This window comes from Leucopleurus acutus (genome assembly GCF_964270905.1).
Source record: "Leucopleurus acutus genome assembly, chromosome: 12".
Taxonomy (NCBI): Eukaryota; Metazoa; Chordata; class Mammalia; order Artiodactyla; family Delphinidae; genus Leucopleurus; species Leucopleurus acutus.
In genome coordinates this window covers 45,842,762-45,855,721 of record NC_139154.1, presented here as the reverse complement: position 1 = coordinate 45,855,721, position 12,960 = coordinate 45,842,762, and the positions used below count along the sequence as shown (strand labels likewise).

Below are 12,960 nucleotides of genomic sequence, written 5' to 3'. Positions count from 1 at the left end.
ATCTTGTCTATCTTTCTGTGAATGTGGTTTTTTGTTCCACAGGCTGCAGGATTGTCTTTATTTTATTTATTTATTTATTTTTGGCTGTGTTGGGTCTTCGTTGCTGCACGTGGGCTTTCTCTAATTGCGGTGAGTGGGGGCTACTCTTCATTTGCGGTGTGTGGTCTTCTCATTGTGGTGGCTTCTCTTGTTGCAGAGCACAGGCTCCAGGCACACGGACTTCAGTAGTTGTGGCTCATGGGCTCTCGAGTGCAGGCTCAATAGTTGTGGTGCACGGGCTTAGTTGCTCCGAGGCATGTGGGATCTTCCTGGACTAGAGATCAAACCAACGTCCCCTGCATTGGCAGGCAGATTCTTATCCACTGCACCATCAGGGAAGCCCCAAATAACATGCTTTTAATGAAAAACAACTATGTATTCCTCCCTCACCAAAAAAGTTTAGTGAAAAGAATGGTATATTCTTTTGGTTGAAGTATATGAAGAAAATTCACCCTCACGCATATATGAGAGGAAACAGAAATGTGTTAATAACATTTGCAGATATCTGCAGATACTCTTCTTTGATATTACTACATCAAAAGTTGAGAAGTGCTAAATTGTTGTAGGTTGGTTGTAGGTTGGTTGTTGCAACATGGAATCTGAAGCCGTATCAGTGAACATTTCTTACTGTAACATTAAATTCACCAGTCTGTTTTGCACACTGAATATGGTAACACCATTCATTTGTCATTTGGGAAATACTGAATCACTGAATTATGCAGATATTCCCCATATTGCTACATTTCATCATATAATATTAAGAAAATCACATTTGTGGCTTAAAAACTGAAACATAAGACATGACACCATAAAACTCCTTGAAGAGATCACAGGCAAAACATTCTCTGACATTAATCATACCAATGTTTTCTTAGGTCAGTCTCCCAAAGCAATAAAGATAAAAACAAAAATAAACAAATGGGACCTAATCCACCTTACAGACTTTTGCACAGCAAGGGAAACCATAAACAAGATGAAAAGACAACCTACAGAATGGCAGAAAATATTTGCAAACAATTCAACAGAAAAGGGCTTACTTCCCAATATATACAAACAGCTCATACAACTCAACAACAACAAAAAACAAACAATCAAAAAGTGGGGAGAAGACTTAAATAGACATTTCTCCAAAGAAGAAATACAGATGGCCAATACGCACATGAAAACATGCTCAGCATTGCTAATTATTAAAGAATTGCAAATCAAAACTGCAATGAAGTACCACTTTACACTGGTCAGAATGGCCATCATTAAAAAGTCTACAGGTAACAAATTCTGAAGAGGGTGTGGAGAAAATGGAACCCTCTTACACTGTTGGTGGGAATGTAAATTGATTCGGCCACTATGGAGAACAGTATGGGGAGGTTCCTCAGAAAACTAAAAATCGAATTACCATATGATCCTGCAACCCCACTCCTGGGCATATATCGAGACAAAACTATAATTCAAAAAGATACATGCAGGGGGAGGGATAAATTGGGAGATCGGGATTGACATATACACACTACTATATATAAAATAGACAACTAATAAGGACCTCCTGGGAACAGGGGACTCTACTCAATACTCTGTAATGACCTATATGGGAAAAGAATGTAAAAAAAAAAAGATGTATGTATATGTATAACTGATTCACTTTGCTGTACAGCAGAAACTAACACAACATTGTAAATCAACTGTACTCCAATAAAAATTAAAAGAAAAAAGATACATGCACCCTTATGTTCATAGCAGCACTGTTCACAATGGGTAAGACATGGCAGCAACCTAAATGTCCATCAGCAGATGAATGGATAAAAATATGTGGCATATATACATATATATATATATATGTATGTATGTATGTATGTATGGAATGGAATTCTACTCAGTCATAAAAAAGAATGGAATAATGCCATTTGCAGCAACATGGATGCAACTAGAGATTATCATACTAAGTGAAGTAAGTCAGAAAGAGAAAGATAAATACCATATGGTATCATTTATATGTGGAATCTAAAATATAACACAAATGAACCTATCTATGAAACAGAAACAGACTCACAGACATAGAGAACAGACTTGTGGTTGCCAAAGGGGAGGGGGTTGCAGGAGGGATGGAATTAGGAGGTTGGGGTTAGCAGATGTAAGCCACTGTATATAGAGTGGATACATAACAAGGTCCTACTGTATAGCACAGGGAACTGTATTCAGTATCCTATGATAGGGACTTCCCTGGTGGCACAGTGGTTAAGAATCCACCTGCCAATGCAGGGGACACGGGTTCGAGCCCTGGTCCGGGAAGATCCCACATGCCACGGAGCAACTAAGCCCGTGCACCACAACTACTAAGCCTGTGCTCTAGAGCCTGAGAGCCACAACTACTGAAGCCCGCGCGCCTAGACAAAGAGTAGCCCCACTTGCCGCCACTAGAGAAAGCCTGCGCACAGTAAGGAAGACCCAACGCAGCCAAATAAATAAATAAAATTAATTAATTTTTAAAAAATCCTATGATAAACCATAATGGAAAAAATGTTAAAAAAAGAATATATATGTATAACTGAATCACTTTGCTGTACAACAGGAATGAACACAACATTGTAATCAACCATACTTCACTAAAAAGTAAATCACATTTGTTAACATAGGAACGTCCTTAAGTACTTTGAAGCGGTCAAGCTCATGGTGGTAGATACCAGTTTTCCCTTGAAAGCTTGAGTTTTATTGTTGGCAGAAATCCTGTCAGCTCTTTAACTTGAAGGGACAGGTTTACTTCATCCATCTTTGAGCGAATGTCTGCTAAATCTCAAGTCTGAATAATTTGTCATTAGTCATTTTTTTCACATAAAAACGCTGTTCCATGAAAAATCTAGTTGACACAATTTAATCACCTAAGGCTTTTCCGTGAGACAACCCTTGTACTTCAGTATGCAGCAGAAGTGCTTTGAGCACACTTCATTTCGTCACCCAGACTCTTGAAAAGATGTGTATCTGAGGATTAGGATTTAGTAAACTTTTTACTGCTTGATCAAGGACATGCTTAAGTGAAACTGGCCTTGTTTTCCTGTGAGCATGTGGCTGTGAAGAGTATTACGACTACTAGTATTATTTGGCACCACTGCTGTGATTTGTGCTAAGACATCAGCAATTTTACCCACCAGTGTAAATGTCAGCACAGCAAAAGAGGCAAATAATAATGTCCTAGTACTGTTATGAAAGTAGTTTTTATCTTCCAGACCCCTGAAAGGGGCTGGAAGGACTGCCCCCAGGGATCTACAAACCACACATTGAGAACCACTGAGACTGCTTAGGTTGGCTTCTGGCTCTGCCACTTAGAGGCTAGGTGACCTTGGATAAGTTACTTCATTCACCTTTCTGTGTTTCACTTTCCTTCTCTGTAACATGGGGATAATCATAATTACTTAATAGTGTTATTGCAAAAATTAACTAAGTGAATATATGTAAAATTCTTGCAACACTACCTGTTACATAGTAAGTACTCAAAAAATGTTAGCTGTTGACTACCATCAACTCTGCTTGGGTGCTTTTACTACAGTTGTGTTTACTAAGAGGAAAGGAAATTTAACTGCTTCCCTCGTCTTGCTCATCCTATAAAGTCAAACAGGTCATAGTTGCTGGGGTATCATGCGTTTTTTGTTCTTAGGTCAAGTTCAGGAGGAACATGGCAAAAAATTTAAAATATCATTACCTTGTATGCAGCAGGAGCTAAACTCACATATGCCTTAACATACCCAGAGCACATTTGTTTTATGTGGTAGACACTGATTCTAACCACATTGATAAATGAAATGTATTTGTGTTTATGTTTAATATTCAGGAAAGATTCAGAATATGAGCTATTCCTGTTGAGTCAGTGGATGCCAACATCAGCTACTTGTATATAATGTATTCTGTCAGAGCCAGATCTCCCCATAAGTGTTGGATTCTTAATTTATTTGATTAATGTAAGGTTAATCATTATTTTGCTCTTACTTGAAAGAAACAAGGACCCTGGGAATTAGAAATCTCTAGTTCCCAATAGCCTTTGTACTTTTACATCTAGATTGTTGGAAAATGATAAAACAGTATATCTTTTCCTTACAGGATTTTGGGAGTGCTAGCAAATCTGGAACATCAAACAAGAAACCTGGTATGTATAATAATGAAGCTGAAAAACTACTAAAGTGTTTAGTAGTCTTGAATTCAGTTTCTTATTTTTCTTCTTTTCAGAGATTGCTCAAGTAACTTCAGCATATGTGGCTTCTGGTTCTGAACAGCTTAGCCTTGCACCAGGACAGTTAATATTAATTCTAAAGAAAAATACAAGTGGCTGGTGGCAAGGGGAGTTACAGGTAATAACCTTTAAATAACGTTTATTAATTTTATTATAAAAGTAATGCATGCTCATTAGAAAAATAAGGTTAATAAAAATTTTAGATCACCTATAATCATACCACTTGGAGGTAGTCATTATTACCATTTTAGTATCTTATGTTTCTCTCTTTTGCCTGTTTATTTTTAGCACAGTTGATGTTACAAGTAACAATATGAAGGGTAATTTCCCTAAAGACATAATTGTTTTCCAATAATAGCTGTTTTAATAAACCACAGGACACCTTCTTAAAGGAAAGCTTAGCATCATCTTTGCCTGGGATAACCCCAGACTTGCGGCATAACTTCCAGACTGAGCGCTAAGAAAATACTATTCACTGGACAGTCCCCCCCGCCCCCACAGTCTTATGTTTTTGAAACAGCAGTGCAAGGAAAGGAGCTGCAGGAGTGAATGAGCCTGGTTTTTTCATAAAATGTTAACAGAGATAGTAATTGCATGTTTTGATACAGAAAGAGGAGTTCTTTTCTCACTCCTAAAATTTCCTTACTAGTTACAACTAAAAAGCATTTTAGGATTAAAAGATGATGACAGGTGTAAGAGCTGGATTTTTACGTGAAATTCATACATGATTGTAATATGGAGGATTAACTTAGCGTCATTCTTGCAAATCAGGGTCTTACAGTTTCTAAAGAAAAGTGGAGGTTGAAAATTCAGTATCTTCTTGAATAACCCCCTGAAATTTCACCTTCTGATTTGCTTTGAAGATTGACCCAACTAAGTGGGAGATGTGGCTTTCCACAAATTTTGTTCATGATTTCCTGATTAATTATTAGCAAAGCCCCAAGAGGTATTTACTGTGAGCTATGTCATTAAGTGTTGACTTGAACTTATTAGGAGAACATTAGAAAGGTTTTTTTAGTTTATAAATATTATTTGTGTGAAATATGCAGAGAAATTTGAGCCTGAAAGATCTCCAAATAGACTTCTACAAATAGTGTTGAGATGCATATTGAATCTTCCAGCTGTTTAATACTGACGTGGAAGGCCAGTGCAGAATTCAGGTGTTCACAAGACACCCTCACTTCTAACATCAGCCATAAGTTTGGAGGTCCCCAAGACCACTCCCGAGTTCAGTAATTCTCCATAAGGGCTCACAGAAGGCTATTATACTCATGGTTATGGATTATTACAGCAAAAGGATTTAGATTAAAATCAGCCAAGGGAAGAGATGTATGGGGCAGAGTTCAGGCGGATTCCAAACACAGAGCTTGCAGTTGTCCTCTGCCCATGGAGTTGTGAACATCATTAAATCCTCCTGGCAACAATAGCCATGGAGTATTGCCAAGCAAAGCAGCTCACTTGAGCCTTGGTTTCCAGAGTGTTTACTGGGGCTCCATCACGTAGACACAGTTGACTGCCCACATGACTGAACTCAGTCCCCAGTCCCTCCAGAGGCTGAGTTCATACTATGACCCGGAGGGCCCACCGTAAATCACATCGTTAGACTTATCTGGCTTGGTTAAGGCCCCCACGTAAAGTGAGACACTCTTAACAGTCAAGACCTTCCAGAGGTTTAGAGATTACCTCATTACCTTCCAGGAGCCAAAGGCAAAGACCAGACCTCTCTTTGGGCAAGTTTAAATTCTTTACTACACAGCCAGGGTTTTTCTTATTTTTAGTTTATGTCTCAATAATTGTCTTTAGTCTCGTCTTTTATATTCTTTTTGCTAATTTTATAGGCCAGAGGAAAAAAGCGACAGAAGGGATGGTTCCCTGCCAGCCACGTTAAACTTCTGGGTCCAAGCAGTGAAAGAACTACACCTGCCTTTCATCCTGGTATGGAAATGGGTTAACTTGTATTTCATCTTAGAGAAGTTTTGTTACAACTTAGCACTTCTTAGATTAGCTGATTCTTTGAAAAATATTTTAAAATTTGTTCCTTCCTTACCTCTGCCTAAAAGTAATATTGCAATGAGAACTTCCTTTCTAAAAAGTTCTGTGTAGAAACAGCCAGCTGTTCGGTGATACTTGAACTACCTCACTCATTGAAATATTTTAATTGTTATACCATCATACTTTAAAGCAAACCAGCTGCTTGGATTTCTAACTGCATTTGGGAAATTCTTGTTTCTGTAAAACAGGGAATGGGGGAAGGAGGGTGGGAGAAAACAGCTAAAGGGAAATTTTAGCTGAATTTTAACATACGATCCTTGTAGGAATAATTATTTTGTTTAATTTGTTACTTCGTTGTTCTTTTTCTGGTAGTGTGTCAGGTGATCGCCATGTATGACTATATAGCAAATAATGAGGATGAGCTAAATTTCTCCAAGGGGCAACTTATTAATGTTTTGAACAAAGATGATCCTGACTGGTGGCAAGGAGAAATCAATGGGGTGACTGGTCTCTTTCCTTCAAATTATGTCAAGATGACAACAGACACGGATCCAAGTCAGCAGTGTGAGTAATATCAAATTATTTACTTCTTAACTAGTGCATAAGCTTTAATGTGCAACATGGCATTCATTACTGCTCTGAATCAGATCTTAAACTTAGCACTCTTAGCAAATGTTATATTAACGTTTAAAGTAAGAAAATATAACAGGAAACTTTCACAAGTTAAGAAGTTATACTGCTTTTTTTCAAATACTTTCTTCCTAGCTTCAGACCCTACTATAGATTTTATCTGAAAAAAGTTCTAATTCCCTCATGGGTTCTTTGGTATGATAACAGTCTATACTGCAACTTCCCTTTACACCAGCCTTTTTCAGCTTAACAAAGAGTAGCTGGCAATTACCCTATTCACCTATTCAAAATGACCCTTTTAGTGTACAGGTGCTATTAATTTTGCAACCTTCTCATTTATTTCCCACCTTTTTACACATCATCCAGCTTAGGAGAAAATTTAAAAGAAAATTATAAAATTTATTTTATAAATAAAGTGCTTGCAAAACTCATTAGGTGATTTTTTTAGGTAGATAACTCATACTGCAAGAGATATATGAATTAAGATCTATTTCACTACTTTTACAGCAAGGGTCCAGATCTCAATGTATGAGATTCGGTATTACATAAAATTATCTCTTGGTAGTTACCTAGCCCTTCTTATATTTGAGAATAAACATAGCATTAATAATTAGAGAATAAACAGTACTTGGAAATATTTTTTACTTTTATAAAATAGATGTCACTTTTCCCCACCCTTTTGATTTTTTTGTCTTCTTAAATAAAATATATCATGATTTATATTTTTATCATTGTTGTGAAATTATCTAAAAGCTTTAGCCTTTCGTTTTAACTTAGCTTCTAAGAACATGTAAATGGTAAAAAGCTGAGATGTGTTTATGATTCAGCACAAGTATTGTGAATTTACTTTGTACTATATCTATAATTTTAAAATATTAGTGCTTTATTTTCACTTCAGAGCTTATAAGATCGTTCTGATTTGGGGAGAAGCCTTTTCTTTAGATAAAGCAACTGAATTTCCCAATTTGGAGGTGGAGTCCAGTTTTTTATGGTTTGAATATTCCTAAAAGTATCTCAGGGTTTCAGGAGAGGTAGTAAAGAAAATTATAACAACTTGGATTACCTAAATGAATGACCATTTTTAAACTCTGCTGATGGTTTGGCAGTTTTCAGTGCTCGCCAGTTTATCTGATTAATTAGAAATACCTGAGGTGTCTTTCCTGGACCTGAGAGAGGAAGGTACTTTTCAAACCTACTGGGTCTGGAAGATCTTTGACTAAGTGATCCCTGGAGGCATTCTGGTTTGTCAGTACCTTTGGCTTTTATAGTGTCTACAATGTAAAGTGATAGTTTTCCAAAGGTTTTGTTGTTGTTTATCTTGTTTTTCAGTGGTGGCACTTTTTTCCAATTAAGTCGTATATAATAAGGAATACAAAGAACAGATAGAAGCTGTTGTAAAGGAAGAACAGCCAGGAGTGTATGAGTCAGTGAAAACTGGTTAAGTTTTAGACTATCATTTGTGTTTCTGTAGCCCTTATAAATATCACTTGCATTTTATTATGTAGTTAGGATATTTTCTAAAGGTTGAGAATTTTAATAGTTCAAATTTGTTGATGTTGCGTGTAATCGGTAGAATTTTTTCTCACCCACTTGATTTGCTTTATGTTCATTTTATTCCTCATTTTTCTTTTTATAGGACCCAATGTTGTCTTCCAGTGTGAAAGCACCCCAGAGACCCACTATCCAAGTTTGACTCTAGCGTGGAGGCAGGGCAGGCAGCCCTGATCAAATATCTCCTACACAATTCGTTAACTTCGTTCGAATGTTAGAGCCACTTGTGATTATTTCTTCGTGTTTCTAATTTACAGTTAAAATTTACTTGTAACAAGTTAAAGGATAGTGGGTCTTTGTGTGGCTTTCCCTGCTGTTCGCTCTGGCATCCTTTAGCATTTTTCTTCTTTTTTAATTTGGTAATTGTAGGTCATTAGCATGCATGTTGAGTTTGCCCTTACATGGTGGGAGTTCAAACACACAAAGACCCACTATTTGCACAGACTTTTCTCGCTGGTTTGGAATGGGCTGCCATGCTTTTCTAATGTTATTGCAACATGTATATTCATTACAGAATTCAGAATTGCTTATGTTTTGCTATTATATTTGATCTAATCCTAATCACAGTGAGCTCTTAATTGGTTCAATATGTGATTTGTCCCTTAATGTGCACTGTTTATTACTTTCTAATATGCCACTATGAGTACCAATATTTAAATTTGTTTAAAGGCCAAGAAGTGGAAATATCCTTTTCTCTATTTTCTGTGTATTTTGGGGTGGGAGCAATAACACTTTGAGGGAGCTTTTATTATCTCACAGAAGAGGAAAGTGGCCTGCCCCAGCCATATGTGCAGAGCAGGGTATGTTTTATCTGTTCCGGCTGCCCAAGAATGAGTCCTGTGCATGGGAGTTCCCTTGGGATCTCTGTGGTCTGGGCTCATGAAGAAGCTTCCTGTGCTGCAGCGGTCAGTTGTTACTTCTTTACTAATGAAATAAAAATGGATTATTTTTGAGGAATGAAAGGCTCCCTTCATTGACCATGAGATATGAAACCTTCCCTTCCTTAGAGCATTTATATCTGTACATTTTGAAGTCAAAATTCATGTTATCTATTTTAATTAGGTGACTGCTTGTCCCAGGTCACAAAGGGACACTGGTTGACACTCTTCTTCATGTATTTAGTAAAGAGCATAAGGAATCCTTGAAGAATTTAAATGCCCATGAAGCAGGCAGCCAGTCTCTGTCTAGTTGAGAATGAACTCAGTGAAGGAAATGTGTGAGAGCTGGCATTCCTCTATGTCCATGAGCTGCTTTGTGGCTAGAGGGTTGCTTTTACCATTCAGAATTCTCTGGCTACTATCTATTATTCAACCACATTGGCTACTTCGGCATAGGATTTTACTTCTTTTCCTTGAATGGAAAACTTTAAAGATAATAAACATTACTATAAACTAATAAACGTGAGAGTACTTAGCTGAAACAAAAGGGAGTTTTAGTGGACAGTATTAAACTATATTTGAAAATCAATGAGAAGTTTATGCAATTTAAAATGTTTACAAACTGCAGTGCAATCTACTGTTTATGAATGTCCAAGTATTATCAGGAAAAGTGTACATACAATCACAGAGTCTTATTTCCTCACACAGTTCTTTAAGAAGAGTGAAATATGTTTTTATATATCTGAGTTTTAAGTTAGAGGCATATTTTGTGCAATATTTGTGTAAATGAGCCTATTCATTATAAAGGAATGATTTTAGTCATACATTGCCTAAATCATAACTTTGCAACACTTGAGAAAGAATCAACAGTTTAGTTAGAACGTCACAAGGTTCAAATGTCTGTGTTCCAAAATACTTAACATCATTGGGATGTATGGTGATATGTATGTGTGCTCCCTGAGGCAGGGATTTCTAGCTATTAGACCACCTCAACTTTTAGCATTTGGCATCATCATGATACTTTGTTTTTTTGTTTTTTTTTGCGGTACGCGGGCCTCTCACTGTTGTGGCCTCTCCCGTTGCGGAGCACAGGCTCCGGACGCATAGTCTCAGCAGCCATGGCTCACGGGCCCAGCCGCCCCGCGGCATGTGGGATCTTCCTGGACCAGGGCACGAACCCGTGTCCCCTGCATCGGCAGGCAGACTCTCAACCACTGCGCCACCACGGAAGCCCTATCATGATACTTTTATAAAATATGACATATAGGAAAGCAATAATACCATTTTACAGGTGGCATAACAGATTTGCCTGCAGTCACTAAAGGGTAGAGTGTAAAGACTGAGTCCTTGTGAATTCAGCTGATCTTCTAAATTGTACAGTTTACTTGGTCTTGCCTTTTATTTTCTGAACTTTTTGCTTTTGCAACCGTTAGTTGGGTTCAAATTAAGGGCAGTTACTTTAAATCCATTTTAAACCCTGAGGTTAGAAATTAGACCACTTAATTAGTCACATGATTTGGTGTAACATTTTCTCCTTATAATTTTGAATTTGGGTTTATTTAATACACTGATAAATTATTTCAAAAGTATTTTTGTAGCTCAAATTGCTTCACTTTTACACTGATAAATATAGTTTATTAAGAATGACATTCAGATAGAGCTTAGTGTCTGTAAATCAGTTTGCAAGTAATATATTCATCAGGTACCTATGGACTAAATCACATAATGGCATATTTAAGCTAAGTGTCTGGGAAATAAATTTACCGTATTTACAGAAATACCCCTCTTTGTTTAGGTATTTTGTCATATATTTGAGAAGAAACTAAAAGTAAAGGAAATGGTATGACATATAATAATAACTTGTCCTTCTTAAAAGAGCATGCAGTCCTTTGCAATACCTCGTATTCAGCCACGTATTTGTTCTCATTCAGTGTAAAAGGCAGCTTTCCATTTACTTAGAAAGCAACATAGAAAGCAACGTTGGAAGGCGTTTATCAGGAACATAAAATTTTAGAATGCACAAATCTGAACTCTGTAGGAGGTGAAGAATGAAAATTTATTTAAAAATTGCAATATGTGCTAATCATTTTAAGGTATATGATTAAACCTGATAGGTTTTTCAGCAATGAAAAAATCAGTTCTAAGACCAAAGCTGATTTTTTTAGAACACTTGAAAATCTAAATCCACCCTACCTGTTGTATAGTTTCCTCTAAAACTTTATCCTAAGGAATCATTTTAAAATAATACAACTATTAAAACAATATAACTGCTATTAGTGTTTTAAAATATAATATGAATACTGATAGTTTAAAATAAAGGAACTGGGGGGAGGAAAAGTAGAGAAAGAAATGCCAATTTCAGTCCAAAGCTTTATTTGCCAAGTTTTCTTAGGATGAATTTTACCAGGTTATAAATTCTTGTAAATAGAATCTGTAATGGAAATACTGAGAGACTTTTGCCTGAAGTGGCATTATTGGATGCTGCTGTGATGCTACTGTAATGTAATAAATTATTAAATTGTTGCAAAGTGCTGTTTTTTTGCCTTAAATTTTTATTTTGTGCGTCTTGAAAATTATAGTATTAAAGGTCTTGAGATTTGTGCAAATGCTGGAAACGCTTGGCATGAGGTCATCCGTTTTTATTTTTACAAAATTGTAATATAACTATGCAAGTGTGTTTATTAAAAGGACACAAACTACATTACTTGTATTGTGTATTTCTTTTGAAGCATCCTTTAAAACTAATTGTTTATATATAGTCCTGGTTGAATTTCTTTGGAATGTCTCTTTTTCTGTAACATAGTCTCTGGGTCCAGACCAGCAAATTGTTTTATAGTAGGGGGACAAAAGAAAATTTTAAGTGGTAAAGATTGAGATAGTTTGATCCAAGATAAGCATATGTATCTCAAAAGCAAAAGAAATTTTGATTTGAAAGTAAAAGAAAATATAATCTAGGATAATAATAGACTACTATGTTATTTATAATTTTTATTCTGACTTTTTCTCCAAAAAGATTGGAAGGAATTTACAATACTCACTGCAAACGTAGACTAAGGTATTTATACTACAAAGTAAGAGTCTGTATGCAGTGAAAGAAACTGAAGTGGTTGCTTGGGGAGTACCAGAGTTAAGCAGAGTTTTACAGTTAAATAATCAAGTTGGTGGTTTCACCTTGAGTGAAAAAAAACATGGATCAAAATCCAACCCATCCATCAATGTCTGACATCAACAGTCTCTTTCCAAAATCTTTCCTCATCTCTGGAAAGTCATTCAACTAACATATGTTGAGTATTTGCATAAGCAAATGCAGAGTACTAGGTGCTGAGAATATGAAAATGAGTGCCAGGTGGTCCTGGCCTCAGGTAGTGCCTAACTCTGTGAGGGAATCAGGCACTTACGCAGATAAGTATAAAAGAGCCTGCTGAGCACACTGATAGATATTACTGGGCACCAAGAGAGTACAGAGGAGGAATACCTAACTCAACCGTAGATTGGTGAATTAGAGAGGACTTCCTGGAGGAGGCAACTGCCAGAGTCATAAGATAAGTAGGAGTAAGCCAGATTGGAGGGTGGGATGGTGGAGAGTGTGATGGAGACAAGCAGCAGCCAAGCGGAGGAGGAGAGGTGCGTTTATAAGAAGTTCATTATTGCTGGAGT

The 12,960-nt window shown here is 36.7% G+C and overlaps 1 protein-coding gene across 3 annotated transcripts in view; it reads left to right on the top strand.

Moving 5' to 3' along the window:
- Positions 1–12,960, top strand: part of ITSN2 (intersectin 2) — a 159,671-nt gene that overhangs the window by 112,250 nt on the left and 34,461 nt on the right. For 2 of the 3 annotated variants that reach the window (XM_082852152.1, XM_082852150.1), the window contains exons 25-28: positions 4,123–4,168; positions 4,249–4,370; positions 6,091–6,187; positions 6,617–6,808. In XM_082852152.1, the coding sequence (XP_082708278.1) occupies positions 4,123–4,168; positions 4,249–4,370; positions 6,091–6,187; positions 6,617–6,808 (457 nt within the window). Of the gene's footprint in view, positions 1–4,122; positions 4,169–4,248; positions 4,371–6,090; positions 6,188–6,616; positions 6,809–8,510; positions 10,490–12,960 lie in introns of those variants that run through there. The other variant, XM_082852151.1, reaches the window with a different exon arrangement.